Genomic DNA, 24,636 nt, shown 5'->3' on the forward strand with positions numbered 1-24,636 from the left:
TTACAGCACGTCGTTCCATACATAACAATTACCATATTATAATGGCCAATCTGGTACAGTTTGAATAGGTAAATAAATATTACACTTTGACACCAAAAAGTTAATATTTGTTCATTATTTACAACATTTTCATATCACAATGATATCCCAAATGGATCCCTTTAAAGTCAGAAAAAAGTATTTGAATATGCCACACTAAACCAAATAGATCAACATGCTTGCAAATATCATTGTAATTCAATACGTATCATTTTAAATCGACAATATCGTGCAAGTTCGATAATAAATTACGTGTAGTGCACTTAAACTACACATCCCGTAATTATATGTTTTCAGGAAGTGAATGAGTCCGAATTGGAAGTTCGAAACGTTCAACCCATACGTGCTACAACAACAAACATCTTTAGGACGTTGATTTAACGTTTGTTTTGGTAGCTATTATATTGTATGAAAGAAAGATAACATGACAGGAAAGACAGCGAAAGACCTTTTACAGATGGACCTATATGGTCTACTGGGTATTAAAGACACAGCGACAGCGAAAGAGGTGAGTGATGGCTAGCTAGCAATAAGGAGCTAGCTTGCTAACTAGCTACTTTAGATAACTAACGTTAACTAGCTAGCTTACAAACTTTGACGCCTTGTGTATCTTAGCTAGTTGCTTTGAAGTTGGTACATAATAACATAGCTAATGACCTATCTCTGCTCTTCCAAAAGGTGCTAGCATGGACGGAAGTGGGTAGTTATACTTAAGCCAGCTAGCTCTGATCCAGTCACGCGACGACAACAACGAGTTGTCTCTGCTGTGTTAGTAGAGGGACTAGCACTTAGCCCTGGACCAGAGCTACTAGCTAGGTTGGTTATGAACAAAGCAAGCTAACGTTAGTTACCTAATAGTTTTGTTAGGTCAGAATTTGTACATCATGGATAATGTCATTAGCAATATTTTTTACCAAGACTGTAGGTCTTGTGTGTTCTAAGTAAAGTATCTTCAAATGGCCGCTAAGTGGCGGCATAGTACTGTTCAAAATTCAATGTATCTAGTGGTCCTATGACAGTTTCTATTAATAGAATACAGAGCCAGCCATTTCTGTAGATGTGGGTTGTATCTGAAGGAAGTATGCAGATGAAGTGCAACACCTCCTGGAGCAGATGTCTTCTGAAATGATAAATCAGACTCATCATCATCATGTTGCCAAAATGAGACTGTGGCTTCCTTGTCTAGCACTATAAGAAGGTCCTGTTTGATTCTCCCAAGGGATACCAACAAGTACCGGTTGAGCCAGCTTTTGGATAAGTTCAAGAAACAAATTATCTTCCTCAATATCTCTTATTGTTTGCCAATCAGAAATTGTACTGCAGTCTGCATGTTAAACAAGTATCATGTTTGATTGCTTGCTAAAACAAAAGGCTGCTCCATCTAATTGAAACAGAATGTAACGGGAATGACATTATGTGCAGACATGGGTATTTGGTTTGCTCTGGGAAGATTCCCCTTCCCTTGTCTTATTTTCCCTGTCGATGCTCCATGGGTGATAGGCCTGCTACATGTGTCCCCAAATCCAATCATTTTCACGACCACCTCCATGCTAAATTTCCAGCTCCTAAAATCTGCAGGCCAGAAGGAAATTAACATTGCTGCCAAATTGTGGGAATAATTCAATTTCTTAATTGGATTTCAAAGTCTCATCCACCTCAGAGGAGTATTTTAGGGAAGTTAGTGGTTGTGGCTTGGACAGAAAGAGTCCCTGAAATGGGGAGCCGAGTTTTGTGAGGTTTGCTGATGGTCAGGAAAGATAGTGAGCAGTAGTCCATACACCAGTGCATGTGTGGGGACTGGTAGACTTTGTGAAACCAAGTGGTGCAATCTATGAAGACCAATGTCAGATGTCACAGTTGTTTTCTCCCACTGTTACACCAGAAGGACTGCTGTTTATCATTGAGAGAGGAAATACTCTTTCAAGATCATGTTAATGTGGGCTTAGCAACAGCTTGTAAACCATTCCCTGATGAATCTCGGCTTCATGTTACTCTTCCTGGTTTGAGTTCTCTGTCGTTATCTCTGGTTTTGAAATTCCTTTCATTTTGAATTGCAGATATTTTAGTTGGGGAGCTGGAGCTGGTGGCTTGGAACCTGTGGTTTATGCACATCACTGAGTGAATCATTATCTGGAGGTATTTTTGCCACAAAGTTCTCCTGTAGCTGACAGTTAAACAGGCCAGCTATCACTTTTCAGCCACATGCTCCTGCATATCAGCAGGGATAAAGAAGTGGCTGTTTTACAGAGGAAGGGAAAAGACCGAACACAGTTTAGGCACCAACAAATTCAATAAGATTCAGCAATGTGGCTGCCTGGTGCTATTTCTGTTGGCTAATAAAGCACAATATAGCCTACCTATAGTGTGACTGTTTAAGACGGCTAGATTGTGTCTACATATATCTGAGTTATGTGCAGACATTATTCACCAGCAGATGTCTTTATGGACTTTATCATGACAGCGCAGCGCTTACATGTGGAGCTCCTTCCTCTCCTTCTCATTGCTCTTCGTGTCTGGCTCCCTGACTGCAGTAACGTTAGGCCTCAGTGGCTAAAACAGCTCATGGTGCTGTAGCTTAGCTAGCTGTGGGACTGAATAGAGTGACCCCCCCCCCCCCCCCCCCGCCAGGCTGGCTGCGTTTCACTGTGCATCCTACTGTTGCACTCTGCTGCCTGCCTGCATCAATTCAGAAGACACTCACCTACCCAAGGAAAGTAACTCAGCTGGCCCTTGGCAGGCCCCACTCATGCTAATTGTATCACTGTCCCAAACAAATGTTCCTGTCAGGCGAGTTATGCTCAGCTCAGGGCGCATTTTGGAAGCTGAACCGCAATTACATCTTAATAGACACACACACACCATGTTCCGCTTTATATCCCCGACCTCGGTACATATTTTATCACTTCCTTTTCTTTCTCCCCCTGCACCACTCCCTTCTCCTTCTTTCACTCCCTCTCGCTGTCTTTCTTCCTTGCATGTGTTTTCTCCAGCGGATCATTTTCTAATAATGCCAGATCAGTGTAATTTAGGAGGATGGCCCAATTGCAGAGCAGGTAGTTAATCAGCCACCCATGTGGTTCCTGCTGTGGCTGTGTTGGGGCCAGTTGTCAGCTGTAATAGGCACTACAGACGGGTAATGAGTACAAGATGTGGGCATGCAGTAAAGACTGTGGCAGGCAGCAGGTGGCAGAGAGAGCCTGATTTCACCATGCACCAACCATTAGGCTACTGTGTGCCTGCTGGTACTGTAAGTAAATAGCCCACTGCTAAGGAGGGAGGGATGGGCTTGATTATCAAATTCAATTTTATGTCACATGCCCGAATACAACAGGTGTAGATGTTACTGTGAAATGCTTGCTTACGAGCCCTTCCCAACGATGCAGTCTAAAAATAGTCACACAACAATGGCGTTATATACAGGGAATACCAGTACCTGATCAATGTACAGAGGTACGAGGTATTTGAGGTAGATATGCGCATGAAGGCAGGGTAAAGTAACTTGGCAGCAGTATATGAGTGTAAAGGTTTGTGTGTGCGTGCGTATGCAGTGTTTGTGAATGTGTGTGGGTTCTGTGTGAGTGTGTATATAGACATGTATAGTCTTGTGAGTGTGCATGGAGTCAGTGCAAGATAGGGTCAGTGCAGATAGTCCAGGTAACCATTTAATTAAAGTAATTTCCACGTAAAATGACCCATGAGCACCAACGTGAAGTTCATAGGAGCCTGTTAAATTGGGTGTCAAATGAAAGATAAGAGTCTAACCATTATCCAGCCTAAAAATAAGGAATAGACAAAGGCTTTGATTTCTGGTCAAACGGATGGAAAAGGGGTCTTAGAAAACATCTAGCAGAAAAAGTCTTAAATTCAGTTACCTAAAACCCACATATTTTAAAGATATTTTCTAATTTCTCTCCCTCATGAGGAGGGAGGTTAATGAAAGTTCACAGAAGTAATAAAGTAAAGGTAGACTTATCATAGTTAGTGTTTTTTCTAATATAAATGTAGTTTATTAATTATTAAGTGATTAAAACTCTAAATTCTGTTTCTAAATAAGTCATGCAATTGATTTTGCTACAATGGGAAATCATAGTAGTCACAAACCACAATAGGGTTCACAAGTTTAGTCAGCGTAGCACAGTAGTATAGTGTTGTCACAATACCAGAATGTAGACTTCGATACCGATACTGCAGTAGGTTTAGTATCACGATACTCGATACCATCATGATACTCAATACCAAAACGGTACCACGGCAAAAGAAGGCCTATTAGCCTAACTCCCAGAATGGTACTTTATCCAGACAGATCTTTTGAGTTCCATATCATCACATTTGAAATGTTGGATTTGTGTATGTATGCATTAATGTATCAATTATACAATCATGCAGTCAATTTGACTTTTAAAATATATATTTTTTACCTATCTATCGACATAACATAATGGTAATAATTGATTTGAATGGTAGGTCTCTATTGATAAACTGGACAAATCACGATGTAGCCTAGGCCTATTCATATTCAGTAGGAGTGTGTGCGTGCATTGAGTTATTGAGATTGTTTTGGCTGATTTCACAGGGCTACAGATGAAAAACAATCTGTGTCCCCTCCATTTGGGACTTTTATTGTACTGATCAACAACATTTGCATAGAAGAAGCAATCTCTTATTTTATAAATGTGCGTGCTGTCTCACTCACAGTTTGAGGCTCGAGCAAAGATGATCTTGACTGGGAGTGATGTGAGGCGGGAGAGACAAACGTTTTTGGTCACAATCAGCTTTGTAATCATCAATATTTTGCGTTATGGTTAGCATATCACAAACAAGGTACTAGTGTAGTAAATTGATCTTAGCTTCAGTTGTAAGTTAGCTTGGAAAGTTAGCGTACAAAGCTGGAAGCTACCTTTTATCCTCTTGCTTTGTAAAGTGTTTTAGCCTGTAATGGACATTTTGGCGAACAGTAATTAAGTTAACATTTCTACATGCCGTGTTGCATTATTCAAGTGTCTTAAAGCTGCAATATGTACTTTTTTGGGCGACCTGGTCAAATTCATATAGAAATGTAAGTTATTGAAAGCAAGTCTAAGAAGCGGTAGATCTGTTCTATGTGTGCTATTTCTATGCTTCCTGTTTTTTAAGTTTAGTTTTTGCATATTTTACTTTTGGTTTTGTACACCAGCTTCAAACAGCTGATAATGCAATATTTTGGTATATGGAAAATATATTTCACAGTGGTTTAGATGGTACAATGATTTTCTACGCTCTACTTGAAATTAGGAGAACTATTAGAATTTTAGTGCATCTTTAACTTCTTGGTTTTGTTTGGGGGCAGAGTTCATTAAAATAATAGCAAAAAACTGAGGGAGATTTTACCGAAATTCTGTTATCAAACTTTGCATCTGTGCAGTTCTTCCAGTAAATGTGTTTTTGTAAAATGAAATCAATGTTTTTTGTTTGGCCTACATTTAAGTGAAAAATCCGTTACGGTGCAATTACCCTTAACAATTTAGCAGTCTTATGGCTATTTAGCAGTCTTATGGCTTGGGGGTAGAGGCTGTCTCTGAGCCGTACGGTAGCAGAGTGAACGGTCTATGGCTTAGGTGGTTGGAGTCTGGCAATTTTCTCGGGCCTTGCTCTGATACCACCTTATATAGAGGTCCTGGATGGCAGGGAGCTTGGCCCCAGTGATGTACTGGGCTGTCCGCGCCTTGTTAGTCTTATGGTTCATTTGCTCCTTTAAGAAGTCTCATTCTCATAATTTATTTAAGATATCCAGCACTGGAAAAACAGTAATGAGTAGCAGACCTGTAGTTGCCACTGTTATTGATCCTCCTCACTCAAGAGGACCTGTCACGACCTGAGATTTCTACTTTCCCTTATCACTGAATTAGCTTACTCTAAAGTTGCCACATTGGCATGTACAGATGACCCTGGGTCTACCTCAATTGGGGCTTGCGTGTTACATCAGTGATGGGACCAATGATGTATTTAACTAAATTCAGGGCTAAGGGAGCAGTATTCACTTGCCAGCAGTAGATGAGGGAGATGGGGGGGGGGGGACCTGGCACTGGACTGGTCTGGCTGGTCTTATGGAGCCCCAGTGCTGAGCACAGCACTATGAAACCCACAGTCAGTAATCCCCAAGGGGGTGTCCTTCTGCTGTTGGAGTGCTTGCACGCATTTACCAAATAGGCTGTTATTAACACAGAGGGGATTTCTCCCCCACCCCATCCTCCAGCCCCTGAGCCCAGTTCTTCTCAAGGCGATGAGAATAAGGGCCTCTGTGGAGCTTGTTAAAGGGAGGTGAGGTAACCACTCTGAGGGATTTGATTTACTGACGGTGTTACAATTACTAGCGTTGATGTTTTTCAGCACAGCATTCTTGATGACAGGTTGCTCTTGTTCAAGAGCTCGGTAGATGTCCGGGCAGCTGGAAAAACCTACTTTGACCTTACAAAATGACGGAGACACGTAAACTTATCAGATTGGTCTGGTGATGGCCAAATCCACTATGTGAGTTGAGGTCACAACCTGACCTCTCAACCGGCTGATGTGTTTCTCTTGGGCAGTGGCAGTGCTGCGTAACTCAGGAGCTTCTCATGACGTTCAGCTCGCTGCCAAACAGGACATACACTGCTGACGCTGACTCACTCCTTGGCTGAGGTAATGTGCTGAACTCTTGGGGGGGGGGGGGGAATTATGAGAAGAGAAGGAGTAGGATTAGGAGGTGGTCCAGGAGAGGAGACCAGAAATGCAGCAGAGCAGAAAGTGACTGGATAGTAGAGAGGAGAGGTGGTAGGAGGCTGAGGGGGAAGCGTTGCTGCTTGAAATAGTTCTACTGACCTGAATGTTATTGTATGTAGGAAGCTCTCTGAGTGAAGGGCTGTAATAATGTGTAGCCTCACAGAGCGATCCCACCCTGTCTATCCCTGTCTGGACAGCACACCAGGTCCAGACCAGGATAAGCTCATCCCCAGATGGTTAAAATGTCTTCTCTGACTGCTGATGCATTACCATATCCTCTTCAGTTCACTAACAGCCAGTCAGTCAGTCGGTCTGCGCTGTCTGCTTTGGCACATTCCTCAGATACAATAGTGCAAAAAAAAATTTGACACGCAGGGAAATGTTGCCCGCAGTAGATGGCGTCCAATGCAAAACTTCCAGACGTGCAGAACAGAAAGGGGCCCTTGATCTATCCAGTTGTAATGGACAGGTTCTGATTGGTTGGCTGCACGGGAGAGATGAGGTTGTGGTGAAAGGGGCGGGGCTGGGAATTGCCAGGGACCTCACAATACAACATTATCATGATTTAAAAAAAAAATATGTATTTAACCTTTATTTAACTAGGCAAGTCGGTTAAGAACAAATTCTTATTTACAATGGCGGCCTAGGAACAGTGGTTTAACTGCCTTGTTCAGGGGCAGAATGACAGATTTTTACCTTGTCAGCTCGGGGATTCGATCTGGCCCAACGCTCTAACCACTAGGCTACCTGCCGCCTGATACTTAGCTGCTGATACAATATATATTGAGATTCTCACGATGTATTTCAATTCGATACTGCAATTTTATTGCGATTTGTTGTTCCAAACATATTGCTCACCATATGTCTGCTGTAGAGAGATGAGAGAGCATGAGATAATTAGTTTTGATCAGTCAAGGAAATAAGTGCTGAAAACATGTTGGGTCACATGAAGAAGATGGAGAACAAGCTATAAGATGAAAAATACCAGAGTTTTGGCACAGATACAGATAACTAGCACTAGCTAATGCTACCTAGTACCCAAAAAATATTTGCAGTCAAAGTATCAATATAATTTTGCGATATGTAACTGTATTGATTTTTTTCCCGCATCACTAGAAAGGGGGGAGGTGAAAGCATGCAGAATGCTGGCAGGGCTGATTCGGACGGGAGGTCTTCATTGGGCATAGATGAGTGGTTTGAAAAGCTGGGCACTGTCTCTTCAGAGAGCTGCTTTCTCTCTCTCAATGGGTCCTGCTTCCTCTCTGGAGGAGTAGACATCGCCTAATGAAAAACACGTTGTCATTAACTCGCCCAGAAGAACCCAAGCAATGCGGTTAACATTCCAGAGAACAACTGAGTAAAAAAAAGAAGCGGACTAAAACCTGATTTTTAAGATTACAATGCTCCAAAGTATTTTTTTTCCCCCTAAGTTTGTTGCTCATATTTTAAAATGTTTTGGCTTGAGACCCAAGATATTAATGGCTGCCATCCCAATTTAGTGACTGACAATGGTGCACTGTTTGTTTTATTGTAATTTTTTTCCTCTGCTGTCAATCCATATTTATCCTTCTTGAAAAAGTATTGTCAGCATTAAGGTGACAGCAGTCAAGATGTGGCCCCAGTGAAACAGAGCCTAAACTCCCTATCAACTACTAAACACGTTTCCACCCCTGTACCGTCATATCAAACTTCTACTCATATTTTTATGTTACCAGGAGACCATCGTTTTTATACACATTTCACTTTTCGGGCCAGTAATGGCTTGAAAAAGAAGTAATCGCGTTGGAAATATATTTCAGAGATTCTAGATTGGCAAGATGCATACAGCGGTTTGGAATATTCAGGTAAAACAACCCTGAAGGCATTCTTTCGAAACAACAACAACATAGTACAGTCTCTACCACAAAGTCCAACCAAGGTGCACAAAATGAAGAACTAACTGCATGCATCTACAAAAATATTCATCCACTTTGGGGGCAGTTAAAAACAACAACACAGTGATAGAGGATCTGGCCATTCCAGGTTATTGGTTTCAATAGACAACTGAACATAGTGGACTGGGACATAATGTGAATAACAATGTGCTGACCTAAGTCCATGCATACTAAAAGAGTAAACACTCTGACTCTGATTTCATTTTCCACTTTTTTTCTGTAGATCAAGAAAGCCTACCGACAGAAGGCCTTGACATGCCATCCAGACAAGAACCCAGACAACCCAAAAGCAGGTGAGTAAAAATGACATGGCACGATGTCCATTTCTCCTCACCTCGTATATCGGCCTTCTGCCTCTGTGGCAGATTGTAAAACCTGAACTCCATCGAAACTAGCTACGTCCATCGTTGTGACCTTGCACACGCTGAGAGAATATAGTGTGTGTGTTTGGTGTCTTGTATGACTGGGAGGTTAACATGGATATTCATGTGCAGTGTGGCCCTGTCAACAGGCACCATGCTTGCATCTCCTCTCCTAACCCACAACATTACATGCTGACATCTCCTCCACGAGACCCTCTAGAGTCTGACCTTGCTGCCAGATGGACCTCCATGGCTAACCAGAGCAGAGGCTTCTCACAAGCCCTCCAGCCATGTGGGCCAGCCCCAGCCAGACAGCATGACTAGCATTTCCCCAGTCAGCCCCTTTGGCACTCCGCGGCTTGTCGCCAAAAAACGTCAACAACCGGTTTCGGAAGTTTCAGTATAATTCTGCGTCAGGGGAAATAAATCACTGTGGCAAAGGCATGTTTTAATGTGAGGTTTGTGCGGTTGCTGGATTCCTCTTACTATTCCTGATTAAGTCAAAAATGGGAAATAAGGGAGTAATGGGGGGGCTGAGTGGAATAAAACAACGAAATTTACCAGAAATGAAAAGGAGAGGTTGAAGAATGTTCTCTTTCACATCACATGCACTGATTTACCCACTCACACGAGAGGTTAAGAGCCCTGAGACTGTAGCCCCAAGGGATGGGGGTCAAGTTCCACCCCCCCATATTGCACCCCCTGTGCTGTAATAGTCTGAGCTGCTCCGGCCAATGTGGCACTCCAGCAGGCTTTCATTCAGCCAGCTCTGCTCCATGTGCGTAGGTAACTTGACCCGTCCACTTCCACCACAGTCTTTAGCCTTCTGTTTGTGTGCTGCTTTTCTCACAAGGAGTAACAGTAGAGGTCCGTTAGATAAAATAAAAAAACTCCCGTAAGTGAGTGATTTAAGCGTGCAGTAGTGGGGCTGTTATGAGCTGGGGGTTTGCGGTGCTGGGGGGGTGGATAGAGGCGAGCGCCGGGGATTTGTGTGGTACTTGTGATTGCCCCTGTGGCCCCGTAGGGCTCGCAAATGGGAGCTGGATTGAGAGGTCTGGGTGGATTTATGTGGGAAAAGTGCGAGTGGATCATTGGGGAACCAGGTTTCGTGAGACTCCAGGCACATTTTAACGCAGGAAATGTCTCCGTTTATGTCAGCCCCGGGTCCTGCGTTGGCAAGGAGACATCACAGAGCACACGCCTGCTCGTTTTTTGAACCTTGCCTCATTTCGGTCCTCTCCTCCACACGCAACACACAGCCCCCCTGGTCTCTTCCTCTCTCCTCTATACTCCCCTCTTTTCACCTCCCCTCGCGTGTTAGCAGCTCACTAAGGTATCATTACCTTGCGTTGTTAACCTTTGTCCCATTTGGTTGCTGTTTTTAAAAGCTAACATTCTACACATACACTATGGTCCCCTTAACCACATCTTAAATCCACACTGAGCAGGACTATGAAAGAGTGTATGTTTCTATGTATTGTAAAGTATTTATTATCTCTAGAACATGAGTGTCCTTGGTGTTTCCTCCCCAGCTGATCTCTTCCACCAGCTGTCCCAGGCCCTAGAGGTGCTGACTGATGCTGCTGCCAGGGTAAGACTCTCTGTCTGTCTGATACCGATCATCCATACCCCCCCCTCCAGGTCCTCTTTCCCTCTTCTCTCTAACTGTTCATCACATCAGACTGTCCTTCTCTCTTCTGTGTCAGGCTGCTTACGATAAGATCTGCGCTGCCAAGAAACAAGCGGAGGAGAGGAATAACAAGCTAGATGCTAAGAGGAGGAAGATCAAGCTAGGTGAGCCCTCAAACCTGTGCCATCTCAACAATCACTTCCCTCAGTTACACAAAACTGCCGATTTAGTGTGTGGTGTGTGTGTGTGATTTTCACAGACTTGGAGGCCAGAGAACGCCAGGCTGAGGCCCATAGTGCAGAACAGTTCCAAAACACCAGAACTCTAGAGGAGGAGGTAAGAAAGATGCAACTCCACAGCATCCTAGTTTCCTACTCTGACCCTAGAACAGATCATACAGGCACATTTCACTTGAATGCCAATCCCTCATCTACACACAGTCAGGTGGCTAAAACAATCAGCATCCTGGAGGGTGGATGAAGCAGAATATACAACACATGCTCAGCTCACCTGCTCAACCTCCTGAATGCTGCACTGCACACAGTCAGCCCCAGAGTACAGCTGTTCCAATCACTGGCTTAGTGAAGGTAACACACAGAGCCACCTCTCTATTCTCAGCCCCCACACCCTCTCAAACAGCTTAGCCTACCACTGTTATTATAACGCACACTTTCACGTGTTTCCCTTGATTGACCTTGAAATTCACTAAAGACGTGGGGAAACAACAAATCTGCAGCCATATCTCATATCTATTATTATTTATTCTTTTTTTTTTTTTCCTCTCCCCAATTTCGATCTTGTCTCACCGCTGCAACTCGGGCTGGGGAGGCGAAGGTCGAGTCACGCGTCCTCTGAAACATGACCCGCCAAACCAAGCTTCTTAACACCCGCCTGCTTAACCCGGAAGCCAGCCGTACCGATGTGTTGGAGGGAAACACCGTTCATCTGATGACCGAGGTCAGCCTGCAGGGTCCCGGCCAGCCACAAGGAGTCGCTAGAGCGCGAAGAGCCAAGTTAAGCCCCACTGGCCAAACCCTCCCCTAGCCCGGATGATGCTGGGCCAATTGTGCGCCGCCCTATGGGACTCCCAATCACGGCCGGTTGTGATGCAGCCCGGGATCGAACCCCGGTCTGTAGTGACGCCTCTAGCACTGCGATGCAGGGCTTTAAACCGCTGCGCCACTCTGGAGGCCATAGAAGCGATTTCATTCCTTGCCATATCATTATTATTTCCATTAGGCAACATTGCATGACTTGATACACTTTGCTCATAAAGTCAATGATAAATAAAAGGTTTGGGATGCTTTTCATGTGAGTCATGATGACTTGCACTCAGCCTGTTAAATGCATGTAGTTATGGGCCGTGTGTGTTGTGACTGACTGACTGGGAGTGATCACCAGTAGGTGGTAGTATTCTATTGAGCTGGTGGTACTGCACTGCAGCTGGTCTTTCTAAAAAAAAAAAAAAAAAAAAAAAATGGATCCTAGTTTATCACTGGTACTCTAAGACGCTTTGTGAATATCGGCCCAGAACCCATCCTTGGGAGAATGATGTTCCTTGTTAACCCTGGGGTTATTGTTCTGTCAGATTGCCCGTCTGAGGGAGGAGGGCTCCAGGCAGCTGCAGGAGGAACAGAGGCTGATCAAGGAACAGATCCAGAGGGAGAGAGAGACACAGCTCCACCACACAGGCACATCAGACTACACATCTACAGGTACTGCACTCAACCACAAACACTGGAAGTTTACATATACTTAAGTTGGAGTCATTAAAACTCATTTTTCAACCACTCCACAAATTTCTTGTTAAGAAACTATAGTTTTGGCAAGTCGGTTAGGACATCTACTTTGTGTATGACACAAGTAATTTTTCCAACAATTGTTTACAGACAGATTATTTCACTTATAATTCACTGTATCACAATTCCAGTGGGTCAGAAGTTTACATACACTAAGTTGACTGTGCCTTTGTAACAGCTTGGACAATTCCTGAAAATGATGTCGTGGCTTTAGAAGCTTCTGATAGGCTAATTGATAATTTGAGACAAATGGAGGTGTATCTGTGGATGCATTTTAAGGCCTACCTTCAAACTCAGTGCCTCTTTGCTTGGCATCATGAGAAAATCTAAAGAAATCAGCCAAGACCTCAGAAAAAGACTGTAGACCTCCACACGTCTGGTTCATCCTTGGGAGCAATTTCCAAACGCCTGAACGTACCACGTTCATCTGTACAAACAATAGTATGCAAGTATAAACACCATGGGACCACGCAGCCGTCATACCGCTCAGGAAGGAGATGCGTTCTGTCTCTTAGAGATGAACGTACTTTGGTGAGAAAAGTGCAAATCAATCTCAGAACAACAGCAAAGGACCTTGTGAAGATGCTGGAGGAAGCAGGTACAAAAGTATCTATATCCACAGTAAAACGAGTCCTATATCGACATAACCAGAAAGGCCGCTCAGCAAGGAAGAAACCACTGCTCCAAAACAGCCGTAAAAAAGCCAGACTACGGTTTGCAACTGCACATGGGGACAAAGATCGTACTTTTTGGAGAAGTGTCCTCTGGCCTGATGAAACAAAAATAGAACTGTTAGGCCATAATGAGCATCGTTATGTTTGGAGGAAAAAAGGGGAGGCTTGCAAGCCAAAGAACACCATCCGAACCGTGAAGCATGGGGGTGGCAGCATCATGTTGTCGGGGTGCTTTGCTGCAGGAGGGACTGGTGCACTTCACAAAATAGATGGCTTCATGAGGAAAGAAAATTATGTGGATATATTGAAGCAACATCTCAAGACATCAGTCAGGAAGTTAAAGCTTGGTCGCAAATGGGTATTCCAAATGGACAATGACCAAAGTTGTGGCAAAATGGCTTAAGGACAACAAATTCAAGGTATTGGAGTGGCCATCACAAAGCCCTGACCTCAAACCTATAGACAATTTGTGGGCAGAACTGAAAAAGCGTGTGTGAGCAAGGAGGCCTACGAACCTGACTCAGTTACACCAGCTCTGTCAGGAGGAATGGGCCAAAATTCACCCAACTTATTGTGGGAAGCTTGTGGAAGGCTACCTGAAACGTTTGACCCAAGTTCAACAATTGAAAGTCAATGCTACCAAATACTAATTGAGTGTATGTAAACTTCTGACCCACTGGGAATGTGACAAAATAAATAAAAGCTGAAATAAATAATTCTCTACTATTATTCTGACATTTCACATTCTTAAAATAAAGTGGTGATCCTAACTGACCTAAGACAGGGAATTTTTACTAGAATTAAATGTCAGGAATTTTGAAACTGAGTTTAAATGTATTTGCTAAGGTGTATGTAAACTTCCAACAGCTAGACCGTATGGTATGTAAGAAGTGCCCATCAAGCCAATCCAACTTGTGGGAGATCTGTGTGTGTGGGAGATCTGTGTGTGTGGGAGATCTGTGTGTGTGTGTGTGTGTGTGTGTGTGTGTGTGTGTGTGTGTGTGTGTGTGTGTGTATATATATATATATATATATATATATATATATATCTCATACGGTCTAGCTGTTCCCACAACAGCTCAATAGGGTTGATCTGGTGACTGTGCTGGGCACTCCATTATAGACAGAATACCAACTGACTGCTTCTTCCCTAAATAGTTCTTGCATAGTTTGGAGCTGTGCTTTGGGTCATTGTCCTCTTGTATGCGGAAATTGGCTCCAATTAAGCCCCATCCACATGGAATGGCATGGCGTTGCAAAATGGAGTGATAGCGTTCCTTCTTCAAGATCCCTTTTACCCTGTACAAATCTCCCACTTTACCACCACCAAAGCACCCCCAGACCATCACATTGCCTCCACCATGCTTGACAGATGGCGCCAAGCACTCCTCAAGCATATTTTAATTTTTTCTGCGTCTCACGAATGTTCTTCTTTGTGATCCGAACACCTCAAACTTAGATTTGTCTGTCCATAACATTTTTCCAATCTTCCTCTGTCCAGTGTCTGTGTTCTTTTGCCCATCTTAATCTTTTATTTTTATTGACAAGTCTGAGATATGGCTTTTTCTTTGCAACTCTGCCTAGAAGGCCAGCATCCTGGAGTCGCCTCTTCACTGTTGACGTTGAGACTGGTGTTTTGCGGGTACTATTTAATGAAGCTGCCAGTTGAGGACTTGAGGCATTTGTTTCTCAAACTAGACACTCTAATGTTCTTTTTCAGTTGTGCACCGGGGCCTCCCACTCCTCTTTCTATTCTGGTTATAGCCATTTTGCGCTGTTCTGTGAAGGAAGTAGTACACAGCATTGTACGAGATCTTCAGTTTCTTGGCAATTTCTCGCATGGAATAGCCTTAATTTCTCAGAACAAGAATAGATTGACGAGTTTCAGAAGAAAGTTCTTTGTTTCTGGCCATTTTGAGGCTGTAATCGAACCCTCAAGTGCTGATGCTCCAGATACTCAACTAGTCTAAAGAAGGCCAGTTCTATTGCTTCTTTAATCAGTACAATAGTTTTCAGCTGTGCTAACATAATTGCAAAAAGGGTTTCTAATGATCAATTAGCATTTTAAAATGATGAACTTGGATAAGCTAACACAGCGTGCTATTGGAACACAGGAGTGATGGTTGCTGATAATGGGCTTCTGTATGCCTATGTAGATATTCCATAAAAAAAATCTGTCGTTTCCAGCTACAATAGTCATTTACAACCTTAACAATGTCTACACTGTATTTCTGATCAATTTGATGTTATTTTAATGGACTTTTTTTTGCTTTTCTTTCAAAAACAAGGACATTTCTAAGTGACCCCAAATTTCTGAACGGGGGTGTGTGGTGTGTGTGTGTATGTATTATACACACACACACACACAATTATTTATATATTTATTATACACACACACACAATTATTTATTATATACACACACACACAATTTTATTTATATATATATATACTGTAGGTATTTGTAGTTGTCCACATATTCTAAGTCAGAACCGTCCAGAGTAGTGATGCTACAATTCTATAAATAATTGTGTGTGAGATATATATGGTGGGGGGGGTCACGGTCCACCCCTCACCTGCCCGCCCATCCAGCATCACTACTCTGGACGCTTCTGACTTAGAATATGTGGACAACTACAAATACCTACAGTGGGGAGAACAAGTATTTGATGCACTGCCGATTTTGCAGGTTTTCCTACTTACAAAGCATGTAGAAGTCTGTCATTTTTATCATAGGTACACTTCAACTGTGAGAGACGGAATCTAAAACAAAAATCCAGAAAATCACATTTGTATGATTTTTAAGTAATTAATTTGCATTTTATTGCATGACATAAGTATTTGATCACCTACCAACCAGTAAGAATTCCGTCTCTCACAGACCTGTTAGTTTTTCTTTAAGAAGCCCTCCTATTCTCCACTCATTACCTGTATTAACTGCACCTGTTTGAACTCGTTACCTGTATAAAAGACACCTGTCCACACACTCAAGCAAACAGACTCCAACCTCTCCACAATGTCCAAGACCAGAGAGATGTGTAAGGACATCAGGGATAAAATTGTAGACCTGCACAAGGCTGGGATGGGCTACAGGACAATAGGCAAGCAGCTTGGTAAGAAGGCAACAACTGTTGGCGCAATTATTAGAAAATGGAAGAAGTTCAAGATGACGGTCAATCAGCCTTGGTCTGGGGCTCCATGCAAGATCTCACCTCGTGGGGTATCAATGATCATGAGGAAGGTGAGGGATCAGCCCAGAACTACACGGCAGGACATGGTCAATGACCTGAAGAGAGCTGGGACCACAGTCTCAAAGAAAACCATTAGTAACACACTACGCCGTCATGGATTAAAATCCTGCAGCGCACGCAAGGTCCCCCTGCTCAAGCCAGCGCATGTCCAGGCCCGTCTGAAGTTTGCCAATGACCATCTGGATGATCCAGAGGAGGAATGGGAGAAGGTCATGTGGTCTGATGACAAAAATAGAGCTTTTTGGTCTAAACTCCACTCGCCGTGTTTGGAGGAAGAAGAAGGATGAGTACAACCCCGAGAACACCATCCCAACCATGAAGCATGGAGGTGGAAACATCATTCTTTGGGGATGCTTTTCTGCAAAGGGGACAGGATGACTGCACTGTATTGAGGGGAGGATGGATGGGGCCATGTATCGCGAGATCTTGGCCAACAACCTCCTTCCCTCAGTAAGAGCATTGAAGATGGGTCGTGGTTGGGTCTTCCAGCATGACAACAACCCGAAACACACAGCCAGGGCAACTAAGGAGTGGCTCCGTAAGAAGCATCTCAAGGTCCTGGAGTGGCCTAGCCAGTCTCCAGACCTGAACCCAATAGAAAATCTTTGGAGGGAGCTGAAAGTCCGTATTGCCCAGCGGCAGCCCCGAAACCTGAAGAATCTGGAGAAGGTCTGTATGGAGGAGTGGGCCAAAATCCCAGCTGCAGTGTGTGCAAACCTGGTCAAGAACTACAGGAAACGTATGATCTCTGTAATTGCAAACAAAGGTTTCTGTACCAAATATTAAGTTCTGCTTTTCTGATGTATCAAATACTTATGTCATGCAATAAAATGCAAATGAATTACTTAAAAATCATACAATGTGATTTTCTGGATTTTTGTTTTAGATTCCGTCTCTCACAGTTGAAGTGTACCTATGATAAAAATTACAGACCTCTACATGCTTTGTAAGTAGGAAAACCTGCAAAATCGGCAGTGTATCAAATACTTGTTCTCCCCACTGTAGGTGTCTGGTTAGACTGTAAACTCTCCTTCCAGACCCACATCAAACATCTCCAATCCAAAGTTAAATATAGAATTGGCTTACTATTTCGCAACAAAGCATCCTTCACTCATGCTGCCAAACATACCCTCGTAAAACTGACCATCCTACCGATCCTCGACTTCGGCGACGTCATTTACAAAATAGCCTCCAATACCCTACTCTATAAATTGGATGCAGTCTATCACAGTGCCATCCGTTTTGTCACCAAAGCCCCATATACTACCCACCACTGCGACCTGTACGCTCTCGTTGGCTGGCCCTCGCTTCATACTCGTCGCCAAACCCACTGGCTCCAGGTCATCTACCAGACCCTGCTAGGTAAAGTCCCCCCTTATCTCAGCTCGCTGGTCACCATAGCAGCACCCACCTGTAGCACGCGCTCCAGCAGGTATATCTCACTGGTCACCCCCAAAGCCAATTCCTCCTTCGGCCGCCTCTCCTTCCAGTTCTCTGCTGCCAATGACTGGAACGAGCTACAAAAATCTCTGAAACTGGAAACGCTTATCTCCCTCACTAGCTTTACGCACCAGCTGTCAGAGCAGCTCACAGATTACTGCACCTGTACATAGCCCATCTATAATTTTGCCCAAACAACTACCTCTTCCCCTACTGTATTTTTTTTATTTTGCTCCTTTGCACCCCATTATTTCTATTTCTACTTTGCACTTTCTTCCACTGCAAATCTACCATTCCAGTGTTTTACTTGCTATATTGTATTTACTTCGCCACCATGGCCTTTTTTGTTGCCTTTACCTCCCTTATTTCACCTCATTTGCTCACATTGTATATAGACTTATTTTTCTATTATATTATTGACTGTATGTTTGTTTTACTCCATGTGTAACTCTGTGTTGTATGTGTCAAACTGCTTTGCTTTATCTTGGCCAGGTCGCAATTGTAAATGAGAACTGTTTCTCAACTTGCCTACCTGGTTAAATAAAGGTGAAATAAATAAATAAAAATATGCACCCCCTGTGCTGTAACAGTCTGAGCTGCTCAGGCCAATGTGGTACTCCAGTGCCCATATATAACTTTATTCTTAATGTTGGTGATGTAACAATACGAGAGCGCCTCTGACAGTTCATTCTACCTTCTCTCATTCTATGCTTTTTTTTGCCCCTGGTGCTGTCTGCCAGACCCACTGCCAATCCTGTCTACTGAACCAGGCCAGTCAACAGGGCAATGAGCGGCTAGTCGGACATATATTATACAGTACACAGCCCGCCTGGACAGAACAACAATGGCTTGTCTTTGACTTAGAATTTGTTACAGTATGTTGCTTAGGAACACAAAACTGTTTGGAATATTAGTATGAAAGACCTATATTTGTCCTTTGCCAAAGAAATGACCTAACTACATAATACTGACCTAACAGAAACATATACAGCTTCATCATCTGGTCGACTAGTATTCTACCTCTTAATATCATATTTGCATTTGAGGGGAAAATATGCTGATTCTGGGCTGTAGCCATGATAAACTGTTGTCTAAATGTCTAATAAAGGGATGTGATGGAAGTCAAGGTTGTGGGAGATGAGGTCTTGGCCTGGCCCCCTTTTGCAGCTACACACTAAGTCATGCAGGGTCAGCACGTCTTCACCGAGACCTTCTCTGCTCGCATGCTATTGGGCCTCTGCGGTGAGGCCTTCCTGGAACAATGCCCTGTTATGGCTCCAGAGGCGCCCGGCGGGTCAGCCGGCTTGGGACGAGTACAGTACGGTGGGGGGGATGAACAACCAAAGGCTGATCATGTATGACCTGCGGTGATGCGAGACAAGCGGTCCTGTCCGTCTCCCAACGACGGGACAACAATTTCTTGACCACTGTGACCGAGCCCTCCCCGACCAACCACACTTCTCATTTGCTCATTTTGTTTGCCTGAATAAATAATAGTTTCTTTGTCTTTCTCTGTGTCTCTCCCTTTTCCTCGGTCTCTCGCAGACTCAGCTGTTGGAAGGCATTCCAAGAGCAACGTGACCCCCAAATTAAAAGTAAGTTATAATATTGCTTTTAGTCGGAATTGGAAGAGGGGTCGGCGTTTTAGGGTTGAGATTCTTGGAGAAGGAACGAGGGAGAAGAGAGTCTCCGTACTGGTGTCCCCCTGAGGAATCTTTGACGGGAATTAAACCATGGCCAGAACCTCCAAGGTATTTCATTAGTAAGGGGTTTATGATGGAAACCAAGACATTTGGGATATAGTAGAGAGCACATACACTCCTCCCCAAGTGCGTATGTGCCCTGTTCCTGTCTGTTCCTCTGTCTGTTCCTCTCCTCCAGTGTACTGTAGTCCATTGTCAGGAGAGCTGTAACTACGTAAATAGAGGGTTATTATATTTCCTTTGGAAACCACTCAATCCACATCTATTAAAGGACACAGGGGATGTTAGCTAATGTCTTTATATATTTCATCTTGTTAAAACGTCTGATACCCATCTAGAGCGATGTATCCCCTAAAGAATCAGGTTGTGTTAGGAAAACAAACGTCAGGGTTGCGTCTTGCTACGGTATTAAACATATCATATTCACGTACTGTACATGTGAATATTATTCCATACATTGCTCTAAGGGGCTGTTGTATCTGATAGTTGGGAATACGCAATAAGTCAATATCAAAGTCAGACGCCAGTTAGTCTGATTTTTGCAGTATTGATAGATGTAAAATGAATGACATTTGTATAATTTTTATATTACAACATTCAAGCCGTATTGTTCCTGGCCCTATAGCGTTGTTCTTTCCTTCAGTATTCTAATACAACAGGCTCAATTCTGGGTATTTTACCAGTCCATCTGTCAATCTGACAGAAATTGAATCATTTTGTTGATGTTATTTTGGTGTAGAATATATTCCAAAACTACTGGGGGACATTGACCCTTACATTTCTAATAGTCCTCATTGATTTCAACAGTGCTATTTGGAAGTTCATCATAAACCATTGTTGTCCTCCCCACTGTGGCAGATTCTTTGACAAGACTGTTATTTTTCGTGTGAGGGTATTTGTTTTTGTTCTAAAATATTTAGTTATTTGCGGCTTCCAAGCGTGCGTATCAAATGTACCAGAGCAGTTGGGAACTGCCAGGGAACTCCAATCTCTTTAGAGTTGTTTAGACTACCAGTAACATATACCGCAGCAATGTGCTGGAGCAGTCTGAAATTTGGGTATCACCCAACATCGGCTCCGCCTTGTTAGAAGATTAATGGGATACAAGATTATCGTTGGGTAGAGGAGAACTGCCTTGGAATGAGAAAGCACATTTTCAAAATAATTGTTTGAAAAAGAATGGTGTGTAGAATGGGCAATTCCCAGAAAGGCTCCCTCTGACAGTGAACAGAGTGTTGGTCTGGACCTAGTCTGGCCGCTTGCCTTTCATAATTCTGCTCCAGATAGTTAGCGAGATAAAGTCTTGACACTGCAGGGTTATGAATGGAATTAGCCTGTTACATACCATCTTACTCAGAGAGCTAAGCACTGGGAAGAAGAAGCATTTGCAACTGAAATGATGTTCAGATAGGTTTACATACAGTAAATTGAGTCAACTTTTAGCTGTCGGCCAACATTATAGAGATCATGGCTTCATTACATTGTATTTGCTAATAATGTCCAGAGCTAACAAGGGGTTTTCTCAGAATAACTCTCACATATTTCTGTGTGAATGAGTGACCCTCACGTTAGATACATGCCCTATATATAATGCTCTGGATCCATCTGTTTTGCGTTAGGTGCTCATTAAAAGGCCTGGTGATGTGTGTTGCGTTGTGGCTAGCAGCAGGTGAGTCAATGTGCTGTCTCCGGTGCAGGGCCCAGTCAGCCCTGTGTTAATTTCAGCCCTCTTGAAGGCACGTAAAGCTGAATGGAAATTGACTGCAGGTCTCCCAGGTGGTGGTGGGTATGCTCCAAGACCTGAACAATGTCCCCCTGGAGCGCCACTCTGCTCCTTGGCCTGGTGCAGAGGCTATTTCCTGCTTAATCTACGCATGTCATTAGAACGTGAAAGTGCCAGTGTGTTCTTGCCACACTCTTCTCTCAGCTAGGCTGGAACTCCATTACTCCATTTCTCCAATATCCGCTGGTTAGACAGTTTTTGATAGTGAAGAAATTAAACTTCAGTGATGATGTGTTCACATGGGTTCAACAAGTTTTATGACATTCATGAATTCTATCCGGTGATCCGTAACCCAAGACTGGCAGGGTTGAAACACTTTTGTACAGGCCCCATGTTCCTCCAGGACCCAAGAGGATTAAGTTCCATAACTAAAGATGGGTTATTTGTCTCTCTGTTTTTCTCCCCTAACTCTTTTTATTTTTCTCTTTTCAGTTAAAGTGGAAGTGTAGTAAAGAGGATGACACCAACGGGGGCTACTCTCAAGACTTCATTTTTAGTCTTCTATCGAAGGTGGGTGCCCTGAACGTGAATCACCAGATACCACCGCATGGCTGAGATTCTAAAGGCCACCGGCTTTAAGTTGGCACACAGTTATTACGAAGAGCAACAGTTTCTCACACCTGCATCATTTGGAAGGAGCTATGACTCATACCGTATGTCTCATGTCAGATGTTCCTATTTGAATGTGTAATGTAGCAGAAGAGACACTGGTTATATAATCATACTTGTAGAATATTTATCTGAGGGCTTGTCCCCTGCTGTATCACAGACCTGTATCTCACCCCAACTCTCCTGTAATGAGACCTGCCTGGTGCCCAGCTCACGTTTGAGCTCTGCATGACATCAGTGTTATAGATGGTTTATTTTCCACTTTATACAAGCCCCATTTAAGTTTAGTAGCAGTGAAAGTGCTGGGGGCAATGCAGTGCCCTCTTAAAGTGGTGCACGCCATTGTTAGTGCCCCTGTTACCGGGCAGGTTTAGCAGTGCCAGGGGAGTCGCTAGGAAATGTGCTTTTCTCATGCAACCGTGTACCACCTCGAACTGCACCCAGCTAAGGGGCATTTTGGTGGGGCTTAGGTTGGGCAGGAATGAGGATAGGGAAAGTGTCACTGACGTCAAAAGCTCGAAAAAAGGTTGAACTTTCAATTTCTCCTGCTCCGCACGCAATCAGTCAGGCGTGGGAGGCTGGGTCAAAGGATTGTGGGAAAACAAATGTTGCTTTTTCTTAAATAAAGGGAGTGAAATTTAAAAAACAACTTGATGCTATTTGAAATGACGAGCTGCTCTCATGAGTGGCAGGTAATGCTTGAGTAGGAGTAGCCGCCCATGTGTGGGAATGGGGACTGTGTGTGTTTTGGACTCACCCAACCTTACGTCTGCTCTGGAGGGAAACACATTTGGAGTTATGAAATAGGGGTCTACAGAGACTCCTGTTTGTCACTTGGCATGCTGTGGAGTGTCCTCGTGTCCATTAGCATTCCAGGCCTGTCCTTTTCCCAGAGATACAGATTCCTGGGAATGGGATTCTTAGAGGCCTCCTTGCTGGGACTCTGATCTTTAGGAGTGGGCTTAGTGAGAGAAGCCCTGTATTTCAGGTGACATACTGTATCAGCCATCGGCCTTCTCTCTGCTGCAGGCTTTTACCCAGAGGAGCCCAGCCTCCATCAGCCAAGAGCCTCTCTGTAATTATCAGTGCAGCTGAGAGGGATCAGCTTTTACTGCAGTCAGAGACCCAGTCCAAGTCATGTCTCCACTCTCCAGCTCCTCTCGCTGTGTGTGTGGTTGACCCAGGCTGGACTCCTCCTACCCTGTACTCCCCTGTCTCTGACTTGTTCTGGCAGGCAGCTGGACAAGGGCCACAGCTAATTTCAGCTCATACCAGAACATGATGTTTTATTGAATTTTCTCACCACATATAGAGCAGGCTAACTGAAAAAGTAAAAGTAGCAGTTTATGATGAAGTGTCCCAGTTGATTGTCTTAAAAATGTTACTGAGGTTAACGTTTTTCTGTAAATGAATAATAAAAGAGATACATTAGGGTAGGGTTCATGTAATTTTAGAGCCACATTTAGGGATAATGTGATGCTTCTCATTCTCTCGAACAAAATGTGTCCATCCCACTCTCTCTCAAGGGCCAAATCACAGTATGTCCCCCCCTTTGTTTTTCCACTGCTGCTTCTTGCTGTTTATTATCTATGCATAGTCACTTTACCCCTACCAACATGTACAAATGACCTCGACTAACCTGTACCTCCGCACATTGACTCGGTAACGTTACCCCCTGTATATAGCGTCGTTATTGTTATTTTATTGTTACTTTAGTTTATTTAGTAAATATTTTCTTTTCTTTTCTTAACTGCATTTGGTTAAGGGCTTGTCAGTAGGCATTTCACGGTAAGGTTGTATTCAGCGCATGTGACAACTTTTTGATTTGATAGTTCATTTGTAACTTAAACTCAGAAATTAAAAATGCATAATCTAATATTGCCATTGGCGGTAGTGTTCTGATGCGATACACTGTAGAATTTAAGGTTTTACAGTCCCGTCCAGTCATCTGTTTTTATTACTGATTTTTAAATGATTCACATTTTGTGTGATCTACTTTCAGAAAACATTGTGTACTAACTCTCTGTCTCTCTGTCTCTTTTAGTATGGCGACGTTTTGAATGTTCTCATATCAAGTAAGAAGCGAGGAAGTGCTGTGGTAGAATTTGAAACCGTCAAAGCAGCTGTACGTATTTGGTTCAGAAATGATACACACATTTCATTTCATCTCATATTGAAAGTCACTGAAATCAATCAATACCCACCAGCTTTGACTTACTGTTTTTTTTTTTTACTATTTGGTTTGCACTGAGCACTATGTCTCACCAACTTCCCAGCCCAAGGCCCCACATGATGACATTTTGATGAGTCTCTCTGTGAGTTGACAGAACAGAGGAGTGTTCTGATGGGAACCAGGAGAACAGGACGGCTGAGCCGCCTCATTGTTCAGACCGTCTGAGTCCTCTGCCCCTTTGTTGTCGTGTGCTGTTTTTGTTGTGGGCTCTGGTGTGCCGTGTGGTTCCCCTCAACAGAACATATCTGCTGTCCCCTGGGGAGCCAGACTCGGGGCCTGTGGTCTCCGTCTCTCTGTCTGGAGATCTCAGGGTCCCTGCGCTGGTTGGGGTTTCCAAAGTTCACATGTGTGTTTCAAATACACAACACAAAACCCCACACAAAGTTGATGGAACTGAAATGAGTAGAGGTTGATGCTCCATAGTGGTGCTGTGGCAGGTCATG

General features: G+C 43.5%; 1 protein-coding gene across 2 annotated transcripts in view; it reads left to right on the top strand.

Annotated features, from left to right (window-relative positions):
• Window positions 1-315: 315 nt before the first annotated feature.
• Window positions 316-24,636, top strand: part of djc17 (DnaJ homolog subfamily C member 17) — a 53,823-nt gene continuing 29,502 nt past the window's right edge. Inside the window, 9 exon segments of one of the 2 annotated variants that reach the window (NM_001146615.1) lie at window positions 347-547; window positions 8,935-9,004; window positions 10,606-10,664; window positions 10,780-10,867; window positions 10,963-11,039; window positions 12,292-12,418; window positions 19,411-19,460; window positions 21,784-21,861; window positions 24,005-24,085. In NM_001146615.1, the coding sequence (NP_001140087.1) occupies window positions 464-547; window positions 8,935-9,004; window positions 10,606-10,664; window positions 10,780-10,867; window positions 10,963-11,039; window positions 12,292-12,418; window positions 19,411-19,460; window positions 21,784-21,861; window positions 24,005-24,085 (714 nt within the window). In that variant the 5' untranslated portion in view covers window positions 347-463. 2 annotated transcript variants of the gene reach the window in all.

This window comes from Salmo salar, chromosome 09 (assembly GCF_965601325.2).
Source record: "Salmo salar chromosome 09, fSalSal1, whole genome shotgun sequence".
Taxonomy (NCBI): Eukaryota; Metazoa; Chordata; class Actinopteri; order Salmoniformes; family Salmonidae; genus Salmo; species Salmo salar.